At 44.2% G+C, this 23,297-nt stretch overlaps 1 protein-coding gene across 2 annotated transcripts in view; it reads right to left on the bottom strand.

The window, feature by feature from the left end:
• Positions 1 to 2,195: 2,195 nt before the first annotated feature.
• LOC127587592 (immunoglobulin superfamily member 1-like) overlaps positions 2,196 to 23,297 on the bottom strand; it is a 73,943-nt gene continuing 52,841 nt past the window's right edge. For both annotated transcript variants that reach the window (XM_052046002.1, XM_052046003.1), the window contains 5 exons: positions 15,943 to 16,233; positions 9,936 to 10,223; positions 8,234 to 8,323; positions 3,990 to 4,021; positions 2,196 to 3,146 (listed from right to left, as the gene is read on the bottom strand). In XM_052046002.1, the coding sequence (XP_051901962.1) occupies positions 3,081 to 3,146; positions 3,990 to 4,021; positions 8,234 to 8,323; positions 9,936 to 10,223; positions 15,943 to 16,233 (767 nt within the window). In that variant the 3' untranslated portion in view covers positions 2,196 to 3,080. The remainder of the gene's footprint in view (positions 3,147 to 3,989; positions 4,022 to 8,233; positions 8,324 to 9,935; positions 10,224 to 15,942; positions 16,234 to 23,297) is intronic.

Here is a 23,297-nt window from a genome sequence, read left to right as displayed (position 1 = left end):
GGCCATTCAATGCATCAGTCCTACCTTGGTTTGAGTTCTCAAAGGGCTAGCCCTCGCACGCATATGAAGTTAAAGCCATTTGCCAATCATCAGCCCAAGTACCAGCTGATCTAGATCCGTTTGTAATTTTTTGATAACTTTCTTCACCATTCATGGTAGCACCTATTGTACAATCATCTGCAAACTGACTAACCATGCAGCGTACATTCACATCCAGGTCATTGATATAAATAACAAACAACAAAAGTCCCAGACACGACCCAAGTGGCACGCCATCATCCACAGACCACCCGTCCGCGAAACAACCTTCGATCGCCACTCTCTGTCTTCTACCATGGAGTCAATTGCGAATCTAATCAGCTATTTATCCCTGGAACCCATGAAATCTAACCTTATAGACTGGACTGCCATGCTTGACCTTTTCAGAGGTCTTGCTGAAGTCCAGATAGATTACGTCCACTACATTCTGTTCATCTATCCTCTTGAGTCCCTTTTCGAAAAGCTTAATGAATGCCAAATGTATGCCTCCTTTTTCCTGACAGGCGTTGCAATATGTCTCGTCAGTCGGCGTTCTCTCAACTTGCCAGCCTTGTCCTTCACCCTCGCAGGAAGATGCTGCTCCTGATATCACACTTGAAAAGGCTTACCACTTGCCATTTGTCCCTTCACCAGAAAACAAGTCTTACCTAATAGACCTCTGCAAGATGTCGCCTAATGTTTCCAAAGTTGGACCTCCCTGAGTTTAGGACCTTTAAAGCAGTTTGAGGCTTTTCGGTAGACAAATTACTATGCAAGCAATGTACGAATGTGGATCGTGTGGAGAAAAATGAAATTAATTGAATTTGGCATCGTGTTTCGTGCATACGTCGTGGGGTGGAGGGCCTATTGCTATACAATACATAAGTTCCATGTTCAACAATTCGTCCGGACTCGTTTAGTGCAGAGGCCGGCTTCTATGCTCCGACTCTCTCTAAATTCCCTTAATAACTGATACAATAATACAACTGTCTTGTATTTATATATTGTCCATTTATTTATTCAGAATGGGAATGCATACAATGACATTGTAGTCAGTGACGTGCATACAAAGCTTGAAAATACTCAAACACCCCGCGAAAAGCAATCATTCATCATCCGAGACAAAGTGAACAGGAATACCGCTGAAATTTATCAACAGGTTGTCATCTCCTATCATCTTCTTGGATCTTACGTTGACCAGCCACGCTGAGACAGAAAAATAAATCGAGCAGCGGAATGTAACCGTGAAATGTTATTCGACCAAGACCTTACCCAGAACGCACAAGAATGCTGATCGTCAGGCAGGAGATATTGGTTGAAGTCACACCGATATGTATGACGTGACCAGTACAAAGATCTTGGTGCGATCGAAGGTGAGAGAGAAACTTTACTGACGTTTAATCGTGTCAGGTTCATTTCTAAGCGTTGATCAAGAAGACCAAAAACGTTGTGTCCGTTCTGGGCGAAATATACTTGAACTGGCATGTCAACAAGTTCATAAGCATAAGAAGCATGCAATTCAAGGTCATTTGGAATGGTCAAAACATGGCACCTATTCCAATTATATCAATAACTCATTCTAAATATAAAATTATACATGTCATTTCAATATTATAAAAAAACACACCAGTTTTGCTTCAATCGGGTTAAAACGGAAGGAATCAACATTCTAACTGCCAAAGTTTAATATCAGTCAGTTTCCCGTTCCAGTAGAAATTACGGCGGAGCGTTCGACGTCTGCATAAGTCATATTGAGTGCCCATGTTATTCAAATTATTAAGGGAAGGTGTTTTGCTATATATCTCTTGTAACTCCCTTCAAGAAGTGGGAAAACTGGATGTGCTTCCCTGGTCATGAAGCCAGACAAAGATACACCGTCACGGACGAAGTCATGTTCGCCTGTTCTGCTCAACACTGGCAGGTGGAAAGCATTCAGCTGCATTTGTCACCTGAATTGTGGGGTATTTAGGACTGAAATTTCGCCTGTATTATCCTGGATTATCGCCGTCAGATTTATCCGTCCTATCCAAGGAAGGAAACATAATCCTTTGAGAGGGCGCAGCACAAACTCCACCGATGTACTTCGGAACTTTGAGCATAAGAGGACCCTGCACAGGTATATTTCACTTATGGATTGACCAGTTTTGTTCAACTCACCAATTCCAACTTTCTTCTACTCTCCAACAATGTAATAGTACGAAGGCAGAGAGGCTATTTCTTCAGGTCAGCCAACGCAAAACGAAATAAGCAGTTGGTTCATGAGTTTCAGGTGATTCGAGAGAAAGCAAGAAACACACTTCCACATATAGTGTAGAATTTTGCAATCTTATCCACAAATGGCCGTATATATTGGAGGACAACTGGATCTATCAAATATCCATCCTTTTTTTCTTATCTTGTAAAGAGTCAAATTTCATTGAGTGAAGGGAGGTAAATGAATTTGAGGCGAGTCATTGATGAATGACTCATCATTAGAAGGCTAATCAGTGTCCATAGAGCTGATCTGTGCTCCTTGAGGTTTAACTAGTCTGGGAAATTTTGCAATTTTGCAAGGTCGCCGTCTCTCCTTTACTCCGAAAATTAGATATCACAAATTCACTGCTCTCGCCCGTGTACTACAGAGAGGATGCGCAATTTCTTGTCGCGGGAAAGATTAATTCTTACGTTTCTTGACTTAGCCGGGCATTGGAAGTTAAACAATGAACTTATTTTGGTGTCACCAATGGGCATGTTTGCGATAAGGAAGGCAATGGCGATGTTCAATCGAAAGAACAAGTAACTTGAGGTCAATCTGGTTATCAGGATTACATTGCATAGCAAAACAGGCACACGGGGATATGTCCTCTGTCCATGCGTTCTATTTTTTCGGCTGTTATGTGATCTGTTAAGATTGAAGCTTAGCAAAGTAGGTAAAGTATACATGGAAATTTCTTTTCTATGCATCAACTTCAATAGGCATACGATACTCTGTAAAATATTGAATGTATAAAATATGAACGATCACCGCAATGGTCGGCAGCTTCCCCATTGTTGAAGGATCCCCGGAGGCGCTTGCAAACACTCTACAGCCTCACTTCTGCATAGGTGGCATCCTGGTCAACAGTGCTAACGGCGATGGCTCGCTGATCCTGAAGGGAACATTACTATTGGTCAAGTACAGTTCGGACGAACACGCAACGAAACTCCATACAACATGCGTCAATGTGTTTTATCTTTGCTGTTGCGATAAACTGTTTCTTTTTATTTAACTCTTGTTGCCATGTGGCTCAATGCAATCATCAGCTCAATGCTATTAAAAAAAAGAAGCAGTTCTACACCTCCAAATTCATCGAGGGGGTGATCTGCATCTGGTGAGTGACTCCGCGCAAATAGTTTTTGCAATGAACGCTGATTGTAAAGGACAAGAAGCGATTGTGAAAGCACTTGAAGAGGCTCGTGGCAAGTTGTAATTTTAAGGGGTTCAAAATAAGTGCTATGGAAATTATTATGGTGAACTAAAATAAATTACGTTATGTAATGCTTTGTATTAAAAAGGAAAATAGATTAATATAAGTTACTTTATGTAATGCTTGTGTAATGGTTATGTAATGCTTTGCATTTCTGAACGTCGACTAACAGCGACATCTATTTCTTGCACACAGTGCGGCTCCCTCAATTTGGAGAGAGAAATTTGACCACTAATTTCCGATAAGTTTCCTCAAGAGAGGAACACTTCAACATATAGTTGCCCTAGAACTTTCAAGAAGGATTGGCTCCATAAATTTCAGATTTGTATATTTCAGTGACATATTTAGAAACATTTTAATACTGTAGAAATGTGATTATTCAAATGAGTACGAAAGAGAAAGCATAATGTGCTCTTAGAAGTGGCATACTGAGTGAATACAATATGTTCAGTGGTATCATGGGCGGGCAATGCAAAATAGCATCACATGAATACAAAACCAACGTTTAGACCATTTCCAACTTACATATTTCTTTTCTCTCTGTTGAAACAGAACATCTGAAGGAGCAAAAGAAAAATAATCCTTATGAGGAAATGGATTATACGTTTCTTTCTATTATCAAATGAATTTCATGTCTCTCCGGCGTCTCTCTTTCAGAGTATTTTTTTTATTGAAGATCCGGATATCTGAGCTGCTGAAGGTTGACAATCAGTGCTTAGCGCGTTTTCAATGCACAGCTGTATGGATTGGAACACAGAACATTGCGGCACATTACAGGCCCTTCGGCCCACGATGTTGTGCCGACATTTAATCCTGCTCTAAGACCTATCTAACCCTTCACTCCCACATAGCCCTCCTTTTTTTATCATATATGTGATATACCTAAGAGGCTCTTGAATGTCCCTGATGTATCTTCCCCTAGCACTTTTGCCAGCAGTGGATATTGAATAGCGAGGCCGCCAGAGGTTAGCGCATATACTACAAATGGTGGTAAGCAAAGAAGTATAAAATATCTCAAGAACAACCACGGGTAGGCTTGTCGGAGGAAAATTGCCCGATGGTATTGCTGGGAGCCACTGGAAATTCAATGACCGGAAATGACCAACGAGCAGAACAGTACTTGATTGATCTGGTGTTGGATTCTACAAACAACCGATAATCGACTTCCCAGGTACTGATATTCTTTATCTGCAAGAATTATTGCAGAATATTTTACCACGGCTGAGAGTTGGATTTCTAGATTTGACAATATCCTCGGCTGTGTTTTGGGTTTCACGTGTCAATTCATCAGTTGCATTGTCACAATGATCACCAACTCATCTTTCTCTCCGATTTGTTCTGACCCGTATTCGAATATTGTCGTTGAATTTAATGAGGGGAGCGAATTGGTAAACTTCCCATTAGCTATGCACAATGTTGTCATGCATATTGTCATGTCTTGAGATATTCTGTTTACCAGAACACAGGACAAGAAAAGAACAAGAAAATAGCATCGGGAGCTGGCCAGTTGTCACGCTATTCAATATGATTATGACTGGCCTCAACTCCAGTTCCCAGTTACCCTCAATTCCTCGGTTTTGTCAAATATTTACCCCCCTCAACTTTAAATATTTCCAGCGATCTGACCTCCATCTCCCTTGACAGAGAATCCCAAACATTCGCTGCGCTCGACGGAAGAACTTTTCATGCACATCGTTGTGAAATACCTGGATCGTAATTTTGCAGATATAATCCCCTGTTCGTGACTCTACCAGTGAATACATCCCGATAGATACCTCTTAAGTCCTCCTGGGGATTTTACATTTTGAATAATGTCACCATTCATTCTTTTAAACTCCAAAGGATGCAGGCCCAATCTGTCTAACCTTCCTCGACTGGACAAACCTATCATCCCAGGAGTTAGTCCAGCAAATGTCTTTAGATTCCCTCCAACGCTGCGAGATCGTTTTTTAGTTAAAGAGAGCAAAGCTGTGCGCAGTTTCCCAGGTGTGGCTTTACGAACACACTGTACAAACATCAACCTTTGCCGATTATGAGATAATATCGATAGGATATATGAAAATAACCGTTACCATTCTATGACCACCTTTCACGTGGTAAAATCCAAAGTAAATTTGCAACACTACGCTTGACAGCTTATCACTTTAAACAACTGGAAATTAAACTTCGATCACCTTTCATTCACAGATTCGGAAATGTAATATTAAAAACAAAAGCTTGCAGTATGATGATAAAATGATGGGAGCAATCTATTGCCTTCTGGAGAAATCTTGGTCTGCTCTGAAAGTGGAGCGAAACAGTCTCTGAAGTTTCGGGAAGATCTCACAGAAACTTTCAAACCTCGGAGCAGACTTGCACAGTGCAGATGTTTTTAATTGGTTTCCCTTATGGATTAATCTGTCAATTGGGATATTGTGCCGGACAAGACGTTTGAATCAAACTTGGGAGAGTTGGCACTGCGCTCGGAAACAATGTGGGAACAGTGCACGGGTTATTGTGTGCACTCAGTGGGCATATTGCATTGAGAAAATGGGGCTATTGTTTGGCGACAGGGCAATACGTTGATGCATTCTACTCGGAGGGAAAGTTAACGTGAGGTTAAAAATCAAAGTCAGAAAATTGTTACAATAAATGGCAAAGTAAAGGACATACAGAAACATAGAACACCTACAGCACAATTCAGGCCCTTCGGCCCACAAAGTTGTGCCGAACATGTCCCTACCTTAGATATTACTAGGCTGACCCATAGCCATCTATTTTTCTAAGCTCCATGTACCTATCCAACAAACTCTTAAAAGACCCTATCGTATCCACGTCCACTACCGTTGCTGGCAGCCCATTCCACGCACTCACCACTCTCTGAGTGATAAACTTACCCCTGACAGCTCCACTGTACCTACTGTCCAGCACCTTAAACCTATGTCCACTTGTGGCAATCATTTCCTGTGTAAGAGCCTCTAACTATCCACACCATCAATGCCTCTCATCATTATACACCTATGACCATCCCTGTCCCTATCTCGTTTGTACGATTCTGTTCTGTCTCACCCAGAAGCCCGCACAGTACAAGCATAATGTAATGCAAAACCCCTTGTAAGATTCGAAAGCAAGTTGCTACAGATGACCGAAACTGAAAGGGGATCGTCGGAAATATTCTGCAAATCGTGCACCTTCTGCGTAGGCTACAAGTTTAGTTGTTGTGAAAACTGGGAAACGTGGACGATACAAGAAGCCTGTTGCTGCGTAGAAAATGGGAATAGGTGAAAGGAAGAGGGTCTCTGAAAGAGTGGAAAGCTAGCAAGATTAAATTGCAATGAAACTCTGGAAATTGATAAACCACTCAAGTTCTGTTAATCTTCGGCTACTCCACCATGAGCCTCGCTTTGACCCAACCTCTAGCGACATCTATGTTAACTTCCACACAAAAAGTTTTAGGATCTGAACTACATCTTTACAATACCCAAGGGCCTGCCTAGCAGAGTGAAAATTTGCTCTATATTCACTTGTTTTCTCGTGCTTGATGCTTTGATGCGCCGCATATCAATCCAGAGCTGAGAACTCAGAACAGTACTGCACAGGCACGGGCCCTTCGGCCCACAATGTTGCGCCGAACTAATTAAGTTAATGACATTTGATTTTATTCTGCCAGCATCAGGTCCATGTACCTCCGTTCATTGCGTATTGATATGCCTGACGAAGAGTTTCTTAAATGCTTCTGTCGTATCTGCCTCCAACTACCCCTGACAACGCATTCCAGGCACCCACCATTCTCTGGTTTAAAAAAACTTTCCCCGCACATCTCCTTTGAACTTTCCCCTTCTAACCTTAAATGCATGCCCTCCAGTATTAGACATTTGGACCCTGGGAAAAAAGATACCTGTCCCACTCTATCTATGTCTCTCATTGTTTCATAAACCCCTTTTAGACATCCGCCGCTCCAGAGAAATCAACTCCAGTTTGTCCAAGTATCCTTGCAGCACAAACCCTTGAATCCAGGCAGCATCCTGGTCAAACTCTTCTGCACAGGCTCCATAGCCTCCACATCGTTCCTACAATGGGGCGAACAGAATTTACTGCAATATTGCAGGTGCGGCCTAACCAGAGTTTTGTACAACTGAAACGTAACTTCCTGACTTTTGAACCCAGTGTCTCGACTAACAAACAGCCCTATCGACTTCTGCAGCCATTTTCATGGAACACACATAGAACATATAACAGTACAACACAGAACAGATCCTACGGCCCACAATGTTGTGCCGACATAGCTAATCCCTCCTGCCTACAGAATGCCCAGATCCCTCCATTTTCCTCTCTATTTTTCTCTCATTCATGTGCCCATCCATGGATCTATGGACCTGGGCTCCCACGATCCCTCTGCACATCAACACTGTTAAGGGTCCTTCCATTGACTGTGTACTTTCCGTTTATAGTTCACGTCTCAGAGTGCAACACCTTACACTTGCCCGGATCAAACCCCGTCTGCCGTTTATCCGCCCATATCCGCAATTGATCTGTATCCCGCTGTCTCATTTCGCAACCTTCGACACTATCCACAGCGCCTCCAATCTTTGTGTCATCAGCAAACCAAGTCGCCCACTCATTCACGCTTTCATCCAAGTCAATTTTATATCTATATCACAAACAGCAGAAGTCCCAGTGTCCTTCTATTCGCAGTAGAAATATGACTGGCAGTAAGTGACAGGCAGAAAGGAGAGAGGAGAATTGAAACTTCTGTTCTGTGATTGGAAATGAATGCACGCTTAACCTACCTTTCTTCCAGTACACTATCCCCATCATCAAAATGCTGACAATCAGAAACGCAACCATTCGAATGCCAATTTGCACACCGAACGATTTATCTGAAAAGATGAAAGCATCGGTTGTGATCACATGAAGCAACATGGGGTGATCTTTTTTCGCTTTTCGCAGGAACAAAAAATATTCGTATCGCGAAACCGGAACATGTACCTGAACAGGATATAATGCATAACTAGTTTCAGATTGGTATAGAACACGACAATTTTATCGCAGAAAATGCGACGTTATTTGCACGAAATTTCCATTTTGTATCATTCCGCTGTAGTTCATCATATTCCTGCATTTCCACTTTCTATGTATGATCCTTTCTTCCTTTTTTGCTACTCAATCTTTTTCCTGTACTCAATAACATTGTCTGCAATTACTCATTCACAGTCGGGAGAGAACCATACATTTCCTTCTCGGTTGGTATGCGTGAACTTTTTTTTTATTCAGCAACAGGAGGTTACCAGGATGAGTGTACTTCATATAACACAGATCTGGCTATTCGATTTCAGCGAATGATATCGTTGATGCCTCAGTAGTTAGATTATTGAACACGTCTGGAAAGGGAGTGTAGTAGCAATTCCTGTACATAGGTTCAAGCCCACCGTGTCAGTTAAGCAATCTGTGGAGTTAATCGAGGAAAAACAACAGTGCTGAATGCTTCAACCAAAATCTCTCGTGCACTTCGAGGAAAAGACACTTCATTCATCATTCCCATAAAAGACGAAGAGCAGGTGCCCGTACTAGAGGGCGCTATTGTCTGACCCACCCAAGAGTAATGTCGATCAAAGTTGACTTCATTCCGTTGCAACAAGTGGATGTGCAGACAGGTCGAGCCGTCAATTTCGAACAGGCTCAAAAACCAACGTCTTCGAATTGTTTGCCGGTTTAATGCAAGCATTGGTATTTAATTCCATTGATACAAGTCAAAGCAATCATCAACAGCGTTGCAAACACTGGGTTACATGGTGTGCATCAGCCCTGAGGACGCAGTTTCCAAACCAACGAGCTCAGCACCGTTGGCGTATACAGGAGCTGGTGCAGCGCCCTGCCTTATTGCGCACCTGCATTGACTGCCTTCATGCAACCCATAAAAAAGTTATTCAAATACTCATGTGCAATGACTGCCTTCAATCCGATCGGTACGCCACGTATAATAATATCCACCGTACCAAGACCGTTGGTTATATCGCAATGCAAACTCGATATACCCTTCCGCTGTCAATACAGCTTAGAAACAGAAGTCCGAAAACTTTGACAATTTCTCTTTAAACGGATACTATGTGAAGAATCAAGGCACAGCGTGCATTCATTCACAGTGTGACGTTGTACTGAACAAGCTTAACCGATTTAGCAGCACGTAAGAAAAACAATAAATCTGTACTCTGAGCTATTAAAAGACCAGCTTTTTGAACATGATATGAAACGGATCATCTTGCCCAGACACCTCACGGCGGAATGTTATGATTTTCAATATAAACTGTACAGAAGTTTCTCGCCATGTCGTGCATTCCTTCCGTTGACCGTGTGAAAGTTGCATGCACCCAATGAGAACGTGTCGGTTGTAAACCCCCCGCCCCCGAGAACTCCCGTTTCTTCCCGCATCCCAAACACGTGCGCATTGGTGGGTTATTGGACCAACATCTGCATTAAATGAACAATACTCACCCCTGGGAGGAATATCTAAAACATTGCTCAAAGCAGACAAGATCAGTCCTTTCGTCTCGTGCACTTCAAAATGACAGGTGTATCTTCTGCCTTTGTTGATATCTGTATTCGGAATGGTGAATTTGACTGAATTGTTCCCTGTCTGACGGTCTTGAAGGTGCCTTGAGTCTCCGTGTCGATGCAGGAAAAATGTCATCGCTGGAAGGTGCAGTGGGCTTGTACAGATGAACGTGATGTCTTCGGAAGCAGCATCGCTCAAATCCGCTGATAAAGTTGGCGGCGCCAGATCTGTGATGAGAGGGGAATAGACAGGCCTTTAGAGCGAAAATGCAACCCAGGCGCACTCTTCTACTCGACATATAATCCATAGGTTTATGTTCATATGTTTCGAAGTGAGAAGCTGAGGAGATTCACCAGGGTGTTACTTGGGATGGAGCGTTCTCGTTACGAGGTGAGTGTGGTTAGGATGAGTTTTAGTTTCCTGGAAGCGTAGGAACCAGAGGGGGACCGGGCAGATGCATATACGATTACGATGGGCGTGGAGATGGTAGATAGTGCGAAACCTTACCCCATTCGAGGTGTGTCAAAGTAGAGCCATGTTTTTGGTACAAGAACCAAGAAACTTCAGGGAGAATTATTTTTTTAATTAAATTTTAATTTGCAGCGTGGTAACAGCCCTTCCGACCCAACGAGTCCGCGCCGCCCATTTTCAACCCAAATTAACCTACCCGTACGTCTTTGGAATGTTGGGGGAAACCGGAGCACCCGGAGGAAACCCACGCAGACACGGGAGAACGTCCAAACTCCTTACAGACAGCGACGGGAATCGAACCCCGATCGCTGGCTCTGTAATAGCGTCGCGCTAACCGCAAGGCGATTTTTTTTATCATTCCCTGCTGGCATTTAGAACGCCCTGCTAGAATGTCTACTGCGGGAAGATATCTAACCGCCATGTAGAACCATTTACATGAGCATTGGAAAGAGCAACGCAGAGAAGGCAGAGCAATGCGAGTGGTATAAATAGGACGTCAACCGCTGTTCTGAGCATGATCGGCTCAAGGGCTTTTTCTGTGCTCTATGGTTCTAAAGCAAACGCAAGAAGGGCGGTTAAATTCTCCAGGAGGATATCCTGTAAAACTGAACACGAAACGTTGGGAAGATTGGCCCTTCATTAGGACAATTATGCTCAGTTCTGGTCGCCTCACTACGGGAAAGATGTGGAAGCCATAGAGAGGGTGCAGAGGAGATTTACAAGGATGCTGCATGGAATGCGGAGCATGCCTTATGAAAGCAGGTTGAGGGAAATCGGCCTTTTCTCCTTGGAGCGACGGAGGATGAGGGGGGACCTGATAGAGGTGTATAAGATGATGATAGGTATTGATAGTCAGAGGCTTTCCCCCAGGGCTGAATTGGTGGCCACAAGAGGACATAGGTTTAAGATGCTGGGGAGTAGATATAGAGGAGATGTCAGGGGTAAGTTTTTTGCTCAGAGAGTGGTGAGTGCGTGGAATGGGCTGCAGGAAACGGTGGTGGAGGCGGATACGATAGGGTCTTTCAAGAGACTGTTAAATCGGTATATGGAGCTGAGTAAAATGGGTATGGGTAAACCTAGTAATTTCTAGGGTAGGGACATGTTCGGCACAGATTTGTGGGCCAAAGGACCGTAATTGTGCTGTAATTGTTCTATGTTCTATGTTCTATAATGAAACAAAGCAAACAAAAACAATTTCCATGACTGCAAATCACGTCAAGAGCCAGGACTTCCTGAAAAGGATGTCACGTCGATTTCTGGCAATTGATCCAGAAACTCTAACTGGAATGATATTTGTTTAATCCCACTGTCATACAGAACCGCCCCTCAAGAAAGAACTGACGGACTTACAACCGGAACATAAATGGTCAGAGAGAAACATATACTTCCGATTTCTATTATTTATGTTTCAATTGCAAATGGGGAGAGTTTACCCCATATGACTGTCAGTCTGATGGTGGATCATTAAATGTCGCTGCCTAGATGACTTGCTATGGCCAACATCACATGAAGAACAGTAGATCTGTATGAAGGTCGGCATGGACGTGATGGGCCGAAGGGCCCTTTTATAATTTGTGAGACAATATGACTCTCTGGAACTCCAAGAATATTCTGGTGCCACTTCAGTATGAAGATGCAGCGACCACAAAAACTGAATGTGAATAAAATTGTTTTTTAAAAAAGTACGGATTAGGGAAACAGAGCATAGCAAAAAGGAGAAAGTGCCGGAAAACAGAGCAGGTCCCGTAAGGATGGAAACAGTGTCAGCCTTTCAGGTCAATGATCTTTAACCTGGAATATACGTTATTGGATCAATAATACCCACTGTACCAAGACCGTTGGTTGCATCACAATGTAAATCCGATACATCGTTCCGCTGTCAGTACAGCTTGGAAACAAAAGGGAATGGTCCGAAAACTTTGATAACTTTTTTTAAAAGGATGATATATAGAGAATCAAGGCACAGCGTGCATTGATTCACAGCGTGAGCTTGTACTGAACAAGCTCAACCTATCTTAAATCACGTAAAAAAATAAACCTATACTCGGAACTATTAAAAGACCAGCTTTCTTTTTACATAATATGCAACGGATCATCTTGCCCAGACAGCTGATAGCTGAATGTTATAAGTCTCAATATAAACTGTACAGAAATTTTTCATATCACAGGGCATATATTAAAGCGAATAGCAGTTAACAATATTTGGTGCAAGATAGACATGACAACAAGGCATCGGCAACACAAATTATTATGCATGGCGTCTTACTGAAATCAGTGGTTAAAGCCACACTGATCTGCACGAAAAACAAAACTATCGAAAATGACCACGTGTCCCACATTGTCTATTCACTATAAATATCGCTGTGCATTTAACTAAATGCCAATGTTATGCGCCAAGTTCTGGCCAAGTGCTCACAGCGTGAATTTTATGTGCTGCTGGGGGAGATAAGGTGGTGCTGGGGGTGGCGCTGCTGCCGCTTGTACTCAGTGCTTGAGCTTCCGTTGTAGCTGAGTGAAGTTTGCACGTTCTCTAACTAAACGTGTGGGTTTTCTCCGGGTGCACTAGTTTCCTTCCAAATTCGCAAGACTGGGCCTGGCCCGTCTCGGAGTGGCTGCAGAACATTCACAAGGGGGAGGGTGAGCAGCCAGGATTCGTTGTGCCGGTAGGCAAGAATACAGGGTAGTAATCTTTGGATTACTTCTAGCGCAACCTGCTGGTGAGGGTATTGAGAGGATCAGGCAAATGAATGCGTGGCTGAAAAAATTGGTGTGCAAGGGTGCAAGGAATCAGATTTTTGTACCATTGGGATTTCTTCTGGGCCAGAAGTGACCTGGTCAAGAGGACCTGGTTTCACTTGAACAGGAAGGGGAACAATATCCTGGCAGGCAGATTTGCTCCTGCTATAAGAAAGGGTTTAAGCTGCATTGGCCGTGAGATAGGATCCAACGCAGCAGGAAGACAAATAGGATGCTGGAAAGTGATACAGAATTCGGCCATAGAAAGTTGATTAAAGAATATAGGGAGGGGCACTGCAGAGACCGAGGAAAAATCTGTAGGATTAAGTCGCGTTTATTTCAATGCAAGATGCCTGACAGGTCAGGCGCATGGACTCAGGACATGGTTGGATACATGGGTATGGGATATTACAGCTATTATAGAAACATGGCTGAGAGAAGGACAGGACTGTCAGCTTAATAGTCCAGGATGCATGCGCTACCGGCAGGAGAGAGGCGAAGGAAAGAGATGAGTGAGAGTTACATGTTTGATGAAGGGGAACATCACGGCAGTAGTCAGAGATGAAACTACTTGAGGGGTCATTGAGACTTAACGGGTGGAGCTGAGAATTAATACGGAGATGGCCAACATGTTGGGGTTGTACTCTAGGCCCCCAAATAGTCATCAGGAAATTGAGGAACAAATGTGCAGGGAGCTTGTGGGGAGAGACAAGAAAGTTAGCATTCTCAAAGTGGAGGATTTTAACTTTCCTGACATAGACTGCAACTGCCATAGTGTTAAGGGCTCAGATTGGGTGGATTCAGTTAAATGTGTTCAGCGAAGTTTCCTCAGGCAATATACAGAGGGTCCAACTGAGAGGAAGGCAACGCTTGACTTATCCTTGGGGAAAACGGCAAGAGAGGCGATTGAGGTAACAGTGGTGGAGCACTTTGGGTCCAGTGACCACAGTTATATTAGTTTTAAACGAGTCATGGAAAGGGACAGAACTGGTCCACAGGTCTGAGCTCTAAATAGGGGCAAGACAGAAGTTATTCGAAGATTTTGATGTTATTGATTGGAGGAGGTCGTTTCCGGGCAAACTGGCCTCCAGCAAGAGGGAGGTTTTTAAATGTGAGATAGTGAGAAAGCTCAAGGTATACATGTTCCTAACAGAGTGAAGATCAAAGCCTTTGATAAGGTTCCACGTGGAAGCCAAGATCACAGAATCCGGAGGGAGGCGGCTAATTAGATGCACAATTCGTTTGATGGTAAGAAGCAGATAGTGATGGTGGAAGGTTGTTTCTTAGGTTGGAGGCCCTTGACTCGTGGTACGTTCAAGGCGTTTGTGCTGGGCCCATTGTCTTTGTCATCTACATCAACGACTTGAATGAGAATACACGGTTAGTAAGTTCGCAAATGACACTAAACTAGATTTTGTCGTAGGCAGTAATGAAAGTTGTCAAGAATTAAAATGGGATCTTGAGCGGCTGGGTAAGTGGGCTGCAGAATGGCAAATGGAGTTTAATTCGGATCAGTGTGAGGTGCTGCAGTTTGGAAATTCAAACCAAGGTGATACTTTCTCAGTAAACGGCAGACAGGGCACTGGTAGTGTTGTAGAAGAGAGGGACATTGGAGTTTACGTACACGATTCGCTGAAAGTGGCGTTCCAGTAAGATTGGGTGGTGAAGGAGTATTTTGCTACGCTGCATTCATCGGACAGGGCATTGAGTATAGAAGTTGAACAGGACGCTGGTGAGGCCGCACTTCGACTATTGTATTTAGTTTTCATCTCCCTCTTACAAGAAAGAAATCGGCAAACTATTTTTCATTTTTCCATGTTCCATGTTCGAATTTGGTGGGAGAGTTGTAACAATAAAATGTCGGTCGTTTAAATGGGTGTTGAAAGTCCGGAATGTACTTCACAGAGTCACAGATTCATAGAGTAAAACAGCACGGAATTAGGTTCCTTGGGGCCAACTGGTGCCTTCCGACCAACATGTGTAGAGAAACAGAGCACTACATATGCTCGAATCCAGATGAGAAACACGGTGATGCTGGAGGAACTCAGCAGGCCAGGCAGCATCCGTGGAGAAAAGCAGGCGGTCGATGTTTCGGGTCAGGGACCCTTCTTCAGGACTAAAGATAGGAAAGGGGGAAGCCCAATATCAGAGCAGTGATAGGTGGACAAAAGAGGGGAGGAGGGGTGGGCATGTTGGTGCTAGGTAGATGCAGGTAAGAGATAGCGTTAGTCGGGTGGGGGGGGGGGTAGAGCAAATCCACAGGGGTGTGAGTCAAAGGTAAGGAGACGAAATAAAGAGGGTGGATAAAAGTGAGGCTAAGAAAGGCAAGAAGCATGGTGGGGGAGAGTGGGGAAGCGGTGTGGGGATTACTTAAAGTGGAATAATTCACTGTTCATGCCGTTAGGCTGCAAGGTTCCAAGACGGAAAAGGAGGTGCTCTTCCTCCAGTTTGCGCTTGGAACTCTCTTGGCAATGGACGAGGCCGTGGACTGACATATCAGTGAGAGTGTGGGAGGGGGAGTTGAAGTGACTGGCAACGCGGAGATGCAGATCTCGGATGCGGACTTTGAGCGAAACGGTCACCTAGACTGCGCCGAGTTCATCCCAGAATTTGTTCAATTTCCCTGTAATCCATCCTCAGCGAATGGTTTGTTTCCCTGCTGTATGCCACTAATACCAGGATTATTTTAAACAGACAAGTCATGGAGCAAACATGTAAACATTTGCCTTTTTTTCTCACCTGCTACAAAGATGTCCACCTGTTTGCTTGGCAGGGAATCCAGAAGCCTCGATTGCACGTTGGTTGTGTATTGGCATGTGTACGGTCCACTTTGATTCTTCGTGGTAACCGTGAACATCCCAGTGTTGCCCTTCACGGTGATTTGTTCGGAGGATAAACGGAGACCACGTTTGCGGAAGTAGAATTGATTCGGAATAATTCTGTTGGCTTCGCAGGTTAGACTCACCGTCTCAGTTTTTGAGAACAAGCCGATCGGTCGCCCGTGTGATATCTTTGGAGCTTCTGGTTCGGCTGGTGGTTATAAAAATAAAACAGAATTAAAACAGAAGTCCGAGACAGTATCGGGGAGTTATTCCCTGCCCAGCCTCCCTCCTCCCCCCCCCCCACCGAAATAGTTTGCAGGATTCCCGTTAATTATTCAATGTTATGAGCGAAATGCTGAACAAAGCAACGGTGTATCTTCAGAGATAGAGATTCTACTCAAGAGGTCAAACAAAAGTCGACAGGGAAGTCCAGAGGATCGTTCCTGCATTCAAAGCAGGCACAGTGGAGTCGCGGACAGCGCTGCTACCTCACGCCTACTGAGACCAGTTTTGATACTGACCTTAGGTGAATTTGTGTGGAATTTTATCGTTGTCCTTGTGCCGTGTGCGTTCCTCCGATTTCTTTGGATTGTGTTTTTTTTTTCAGTTTAATTGGCTTCTATATATTACCACTTATGTATCTGGTTGTCAGCAGAACAAGCGTGGAGTAGGAAAGGGATTTGCTGGGGATGCTAAGGAAAAATGCAATCGGTTTCACGGATGCTCGGTTGATCACCAGGGCGCAATGGGCCGAAGGGCCTGTTTCCATGCTGTATATCTCTGTGTCAAATTCTGGGCTTTCAGAGTAAAGACTTTTGTACTTGAATATATTACGATTAAAATCTAAGCAGAATAGCCTCTGTAAATCCGGATGAGTCTCTCAGACGTACAGATTCCCATCTGGAAGGAGTCACGATTTAGAGAGCTCTGTTCTGATGGTACCTTTGGCCACGACATTTCCTGCTAAATTGAAGAGCGAACCTTCAATCAGTTCCCGCTTTGCATTTAAAACAGAAATTTCTGGATTCCACATTGAGATGGTTCGGAAGATGAACACATTTGCAAACAGGTTCGGACTTCCGGCACAGATTGGAGATTAACAGTCCTTTCAAGTGAGACAGATTTCACCTGCACCTCCCTTAATATCATCTACTGCATGCGGTACTCCAAGTGTGGCCTCCTCTTCATTGGTGGGAACAAAGGCAGGCTAGGTGAGCGTTTCGCAGAACACCTGCGCCCCGTCCGCAAACGCGATCGGCATCTCCCCGTTGCCAGTCACTTCAACTCCCCCTCCCACACTATCACTGATATGTCGGTCCTCGGCCTCCTCCACTGCCAGGAGAATTCCAAGCGCAAACTGGAGGAACAGCACCTCATTTTCCGTCTTGAAATCTTGCAGCATAACGGAATGAAATTGAATTCTCCGGCTTTAAGTAATCCCCACCCCCTTCCCCACAACGCAACTCTCCACCATGTTTCTTCTCGTATACCATTGCCTAGCTGTTTGTCCTACCTTTTTCCCTATTCTCTCCTAACCTTCGGCCCATTCCCCGGTGGATCTGCTCTCCCCTCCTCCCCCGCACCTGCCTCTCACTATATCTCACCTGCATCTACCTATCACCACCCTGTGCCCACCCCGCCTCCCCTCTTTTGTCCACCTATCACTGCTCTACTTTTCCCTCCTATATATTAGGCTTCCCCCTTTTCCGTCCTGAAGAAGGGTCCTGACCCGAAACGTTGACCGTCAGCTTTTCTCCATGGATGCTGCCTGGCCTGCTGAGTTCCCGCAACATCACAGTGTTTTTCATTGGAGATTGTGATGTTCGCAGGAGCTACTACCACTTTTTCTTCAGCGTTGTAGGTTGAGAGTGTAGGGATGTTGGAAGAAATGCACTCCAGTGCGAGACACGTTCAATAGCATTGCAACTAACGCAATCCATTTTCCGGTCTGGAATGCGACACTGACGCAGGGAGCAGAGATCTTCCCTCGCACAGCTCCGACGATCCTGGCTCGCTTCTGACTAAATGTCAAATCCATCCAAATAACAACATACGAATTCGCTCCTCACTCTGGCTGCTATCTCCAGCGGTTAAGCCGCTGATGGAATATGAGGTCAAAATGTTACTGAGGTCTATTCGAGAAACAAATGTGTGCAGAATCTACCGAAGATCGAGGAGATATGTCTGCAAGTGTCAAGCGCGATCACTGACACGTGATAAATCGCTGAGGGATATTGATGCGTGAATGTAGAGTGAATGCCTTCTCAGGTGGGTAATCAAGAACCGTGGGCGTTAGTTGAAGATTTATACGCACCTGTTTAGCAATGATCAGGTGCATCAATCTATGATCCACCCTCCATTGCCAAGATTACAGGAGCAGGATTGCACTCATCCGCCTCTCCATTGTCTCCTGATATTCCAGGTCTCAGCTCCCACTTCCATGTCAGTTCGCCATAAATCTCGCATCTTCCACAACATATGTCCACTTCCTCTTCAGCTATCCCCAGTGATCCGGCCTCCTTAACCCTCCGGAACAGACTTCTGCAGACTGCCCCGACCCTTTGGGAGAAGAACTCCCTGCGCACCTCATTTTTGAATGACCTACTCCTGAACGTGTAACGATACGGTAGCATAGCGGTTAGCACGATGCTATACAGCGCCAGCGATGGGGGTTCGATTCCCGTCGCTGTCTGTAAGGAGTTTGTACGTTCTCCCGTGTCTGCGTGGGTTTCCTCCGAGAGCTCCAGTTTCCTCCCGCATTCCAAAGACGTATGGGTAGGTTAATATGGGTTTAAAACGGGCGGCGCGGACTCGTTGGGCTGGAAGGGCCTGTTACCGCGCTGTAAATAAAATTAAACACATTTAAACATTTATATACTCGACTGTAGTCAGCATCGCCCCCTCACTGAGCGGTAATCCAGACATTCTTGCGTGCATTGAGCTGACATTGGTGACGCACTGTTGGTTCCTTCGGGGAAATAGAGAACGTTCCAGCTGCGTCATTTATGGTGATATCCTGTATAAATTCGGTTCTCCTGTGATCTCCCGCTATTATCCCAAATTAAAGCATCGATTCCTCTTTGCTTCCGTCAGAGTTACGCTCCTCCTTTTGCAGCTTATCGATGGCAATAGACTGAGGTGCAGCATAAAGCTTTATTTCTACTGACACTTGCAACATTAGACAACGAAAAGCGTTGATTTCGAAGATAAAGAATGATCACGTCCAGTTTTCAGCACAAAACCATCCGTACAATGCATCTAGCGAGAATTTCAATGACTGAAACTATTGTTGAACTTTAGTATAATGTTGGTTAGATACATTCATTATCTTGCCACCGCTTTACTCAGGCCCCAACAAAATACTTCTATGTTGCCATGTGAGATGATTTCACATCGTTTCTTCCAGGTGGTACAGAGGTCACCAGAGAAGTCGGCATTCATTGTCCTCTCCCGCCTTCTCTGAACTGAAGAAGTCGTCAGTAGTCAATCGTGTCTGTCGATATGGACTGTCCATCGGTCAGGCTGGATAAGTAAGGTAGGTATACCCTCCTAAAGAATATTATTAAGCAAGATCATACGATAACCAGATGGTCCCATTACGACCATTATTGTGATTTTATCTACTTTTGCTCTAATGGCAGACCCTTCAATTATTTGAATTAATTTTCACAGGGAAACCAGCTCGTGACCTAGATAATGATTGACACCATTGCTGTTGGACAATACACATCAATAGAACCCACTGGTCTGTACTTGGCAAAGCTCAGCTGACAGCACCATCCAGATCAACAGCTGCAGAGACCAGTGGCATTCTGAGGGCTTACTTGAGTGTCCGGCTTCGCTTATGCAAGCAGATCTCACGATAGGATATAGACCTGCCTGAGAAGTGGCAGATAGAGTTCAACCCGGAAAAGTGTGAAGTGATAACTTTGGCAGATCGAATTTGAAGGCAGAATACGAGGTTAATGGCAGGTCTCTGGGCAGTGTGGACGAACAGAGGGATCTTGGTGTCCACGTCCATGGATCCCTCAAGGTTGCCGCGCAGGTTGATAGGGTTGTTAAGAAGGCGTATGGTATGTTGGCCTTCATTAGACGGGGTATTCAGTTCAAGAGCCGCGAGGTGATTTTGCAGCTCTATAGAACTCTGGTTGGATGACAGAGTATAATGTTCAGTTATGGTCGCCTTACTACAGGAAGGATGTGAAAGCTTTCGAGAGGGTGCAGAGAATATTTACTCGAATGCTGCCTGGACTGGAGAGCAGGTCATATAGTTTGAGTGAGCTGGGTTTTTTTTCTCTTTGGAGAGAAGGAGGATGTGAGGTGACTTGATAAAGGTGTACAATATGATAAATGGCATAGATCGAGTGGACAGTCAGAGACCTTTTCCAAGGGCGAAAATGGCTGACAAGAGGGGGCATAATTTTAAGGTGATTGGAGGAATATATAAGCGGGATGTCAGAGGTAAGATTTTTTTACACAGAGAGTGATAAGTGCGTGGAACGCACTGTCGGCAGAGGTTGTGGGGGCAGGTTCATTAGGGACATTCAAGAGACTCTTAGATAGACACGAGAATGATAGAGAAATGGGGGGCTATGTAGGAGGGAAGGGTTAGATATATCTTAGAGCAGGATTAAAATGTCTACACAACATAGTGGACAGAAGGGCCTTTACTGTGCTGTAATGGTCTATGCCCTGTGTTCTATGACTGCCTCAAGCTGTCTCTGATTCCAATGAACACATCCGATGGATTATTTGAATCTTTCAAAGTGAGTGTAACCGCAGAGGTAAAATACGTAACAGATACTTCAGTTGTGCATCAGAATCTTCCGTAGATTTCCATATTACAATTAATCCAAGACATTTGCTCTGAGATACAAATAAAAATTGAAAACATACGACATAGAAGGTTGAACATGGCAACATCATGCCCTTCCCTCCACGATGCCTGTGCATGCATGCTTCAATGTAAAATTAATCCTCTCTGGATGCATATCATTAATATTGATCGATACACGGCCTATTCATGTGTCAATTGAAATTACTCGTAAGCAATGTTTCCAACCCACCTTTTCTGATAGCGGGTTCCAGGCACCTACCACTCAATGTGTAAAATCTTACCCCGCACATCTCCCGTCAACACCCCCCAGCCGACTTAAATTCATATCCTGTCGTATTTTACATTTCCACACTGGTAATAAACGCTCTGAGAATCTAGCACATCACTTAGAACTTTACACTCCAATATCAGGTGGCCCCTCAGGCTTCGACGCTCCAACGAAAATAACTCATGTTTGTTCAAACTTTACTTACAGCTAATATTTTCTTACCCAGGCTCATTCCAGTGAACCAATTGGGCAGCCTGTGAAAAGCCTCCACTCCACATCCTCCCTGTCAAACGGCGACCAGATGTATGAAATACCTCAAATGTGGCCGAAACAAAGCTTTCAATCAACTGCATCATGATTTCCAGACATTTATACTCAATGTCCAAAACAATGACGCCAAGTATTCCGCAAGCCTTCTTCACCACGCTATCAGTTAGTGTTTCTCTTTCTGGGGGCTATGGACTTGTAGTACAACATCTCTGTGTATCAATTTTCATGAGTATTCTCTCACACATTGCACACTTTCCTTCTGCATTTTACCCTCAATAGTACAACATCTCACAATTGTCCGGATTAAACTCCATCTGTCTTTTCTCTCCCCATATTTGGAACTGATCTGCATCCTGATCGTTATCCCCAGCTCCGCCAATATATGTGTAGTCTGCCAGCTTGCTAATAAGCCCACCTTGGTTTTCGTCCTTACATATACCCTCATCAGTCACCTTCTCAACTCCTCAAAAAAACTCAATCAAATTTGTGAGACATCCCCTCCCCCGGGCAAAGTCTATACTTTTCCAGATGTGGGTATATCTTTACCGAGGAAATCGTTCCCAGTAATCTCCCTACCACGGATGTAAAGCTCACCGGCCTATTATTTCCGGGCTTGTCCGCAATACTTTACTTATAGAAATGAACAACAGTGGTTCTTCTTCAGTTCTCTTGGACCTCGTCCGTGGCGAATGAAGCTGCGTAGATTTTTCAACGCCCCAGAAATCAACTCCTTTGCCTCTCTCAATCACTTGATGTAGATTCCTTGAAGGCATTGGGACATATCCACATTGATGTTCTTCAGGCGAACCAAAACCTCCTGCTTCTTGACATCAACATGCCCTGGAATATCAGCATATCATTCCCTCATCTCTTTACCTTCCATGTCCTTATCCTTCATGGATACCGATGATAAGTGTTTGTTCAGTCCCCCATCCAATTCTTCTGCGTCTAAGGGTAAATTCCAACCTTTTCCTTCACTGGGCCAACACGCTCCTTTGTTACCTTCTCGTTTGTAATGTATGTATGAAATGCCTTGGGAATTTCCTCAATCTTATTCGACAAGGAGATTTCATGTCCACTATTAGCCCTCCTGAATCCCTATTTAAGTTCTTCCTTGCTTTTTTATATGTCTCAAGGGCCGTTGGTGATTTCACAATCTTACGCTCCACATGTACTGCATTGTTCTTTCTTTTTTGGTTAACGTTGCGATACCTTCCGTCCTCTAAGCTTCCCTATCTTGCCATACCCAGCTATAATCCTCACTGGAAGATGTTTGTCCTGAATTCTCACCAGCTGCCTTTTCAACGGCTCCCACTTGGGTAGGTCAACATATGAGGGCTTACCCAACAACAGCCGGCGCCCAGCTCCTGCTTAATACTGTTTCAATTAGCTGTTCCACAATTTAGCACGTTCCACCGAGGTCCAGTCTAATCCTTATCCATAACAGTCTGAAAGCTTACGGAGCTCTGATCAATGTTCACGAAATATTCGCCCACTAAAGTTTCGATCAGGTGGCCAGGTTCATTTCCCATTAATAGTTCTAGTATGACCAGTTCCCTGATAGGACTATCTACATACTGTGTCATGTAATCCTCCTGGATTCACTGAGTCAATTCCCCCTGTAATATCCTCCACCAGTAAGTAAGCCTCAATCAATATTCTGGAAACTAAGCTCACCCACTACAATAACCCTGCTGTTTTTAGATCTTTCCACAATCTGTCAATATATATATATTTTAGGTGGGAAATTTCTGTCTGCTAATTTAAAGGACAGACGCTATTTTTAAGAAACTGGAGGGTATTGACAGCCTTGGTATGGAGCAGATATTTCTTCCAGTGGGAAAATCTGGAATTATGACACGCAGGTTTAAAGAGGATGTGAATCGGTTCTCTTGTT

This window comes from Pristis pectinata, chromosome 41, assembly GCF_009764475.1.
Source record: "Pristis pectinata isolate sPriPec2 chromosome 41, sPriPec2.1.pri, whole genome shotgun sequence".
NCBI classification, from domain to species: Eukaryota; Metazoa; Chordata; class Chondrichthyes; order Rhinopristiformes; family Pristidae; genus Pristis; species Pristis pectinata.
The sequence above is the reverse complement of the archived record's forward strand: the minus strand, read 5'-3'. Positions and strand labels throughout refer to the sequence as shown.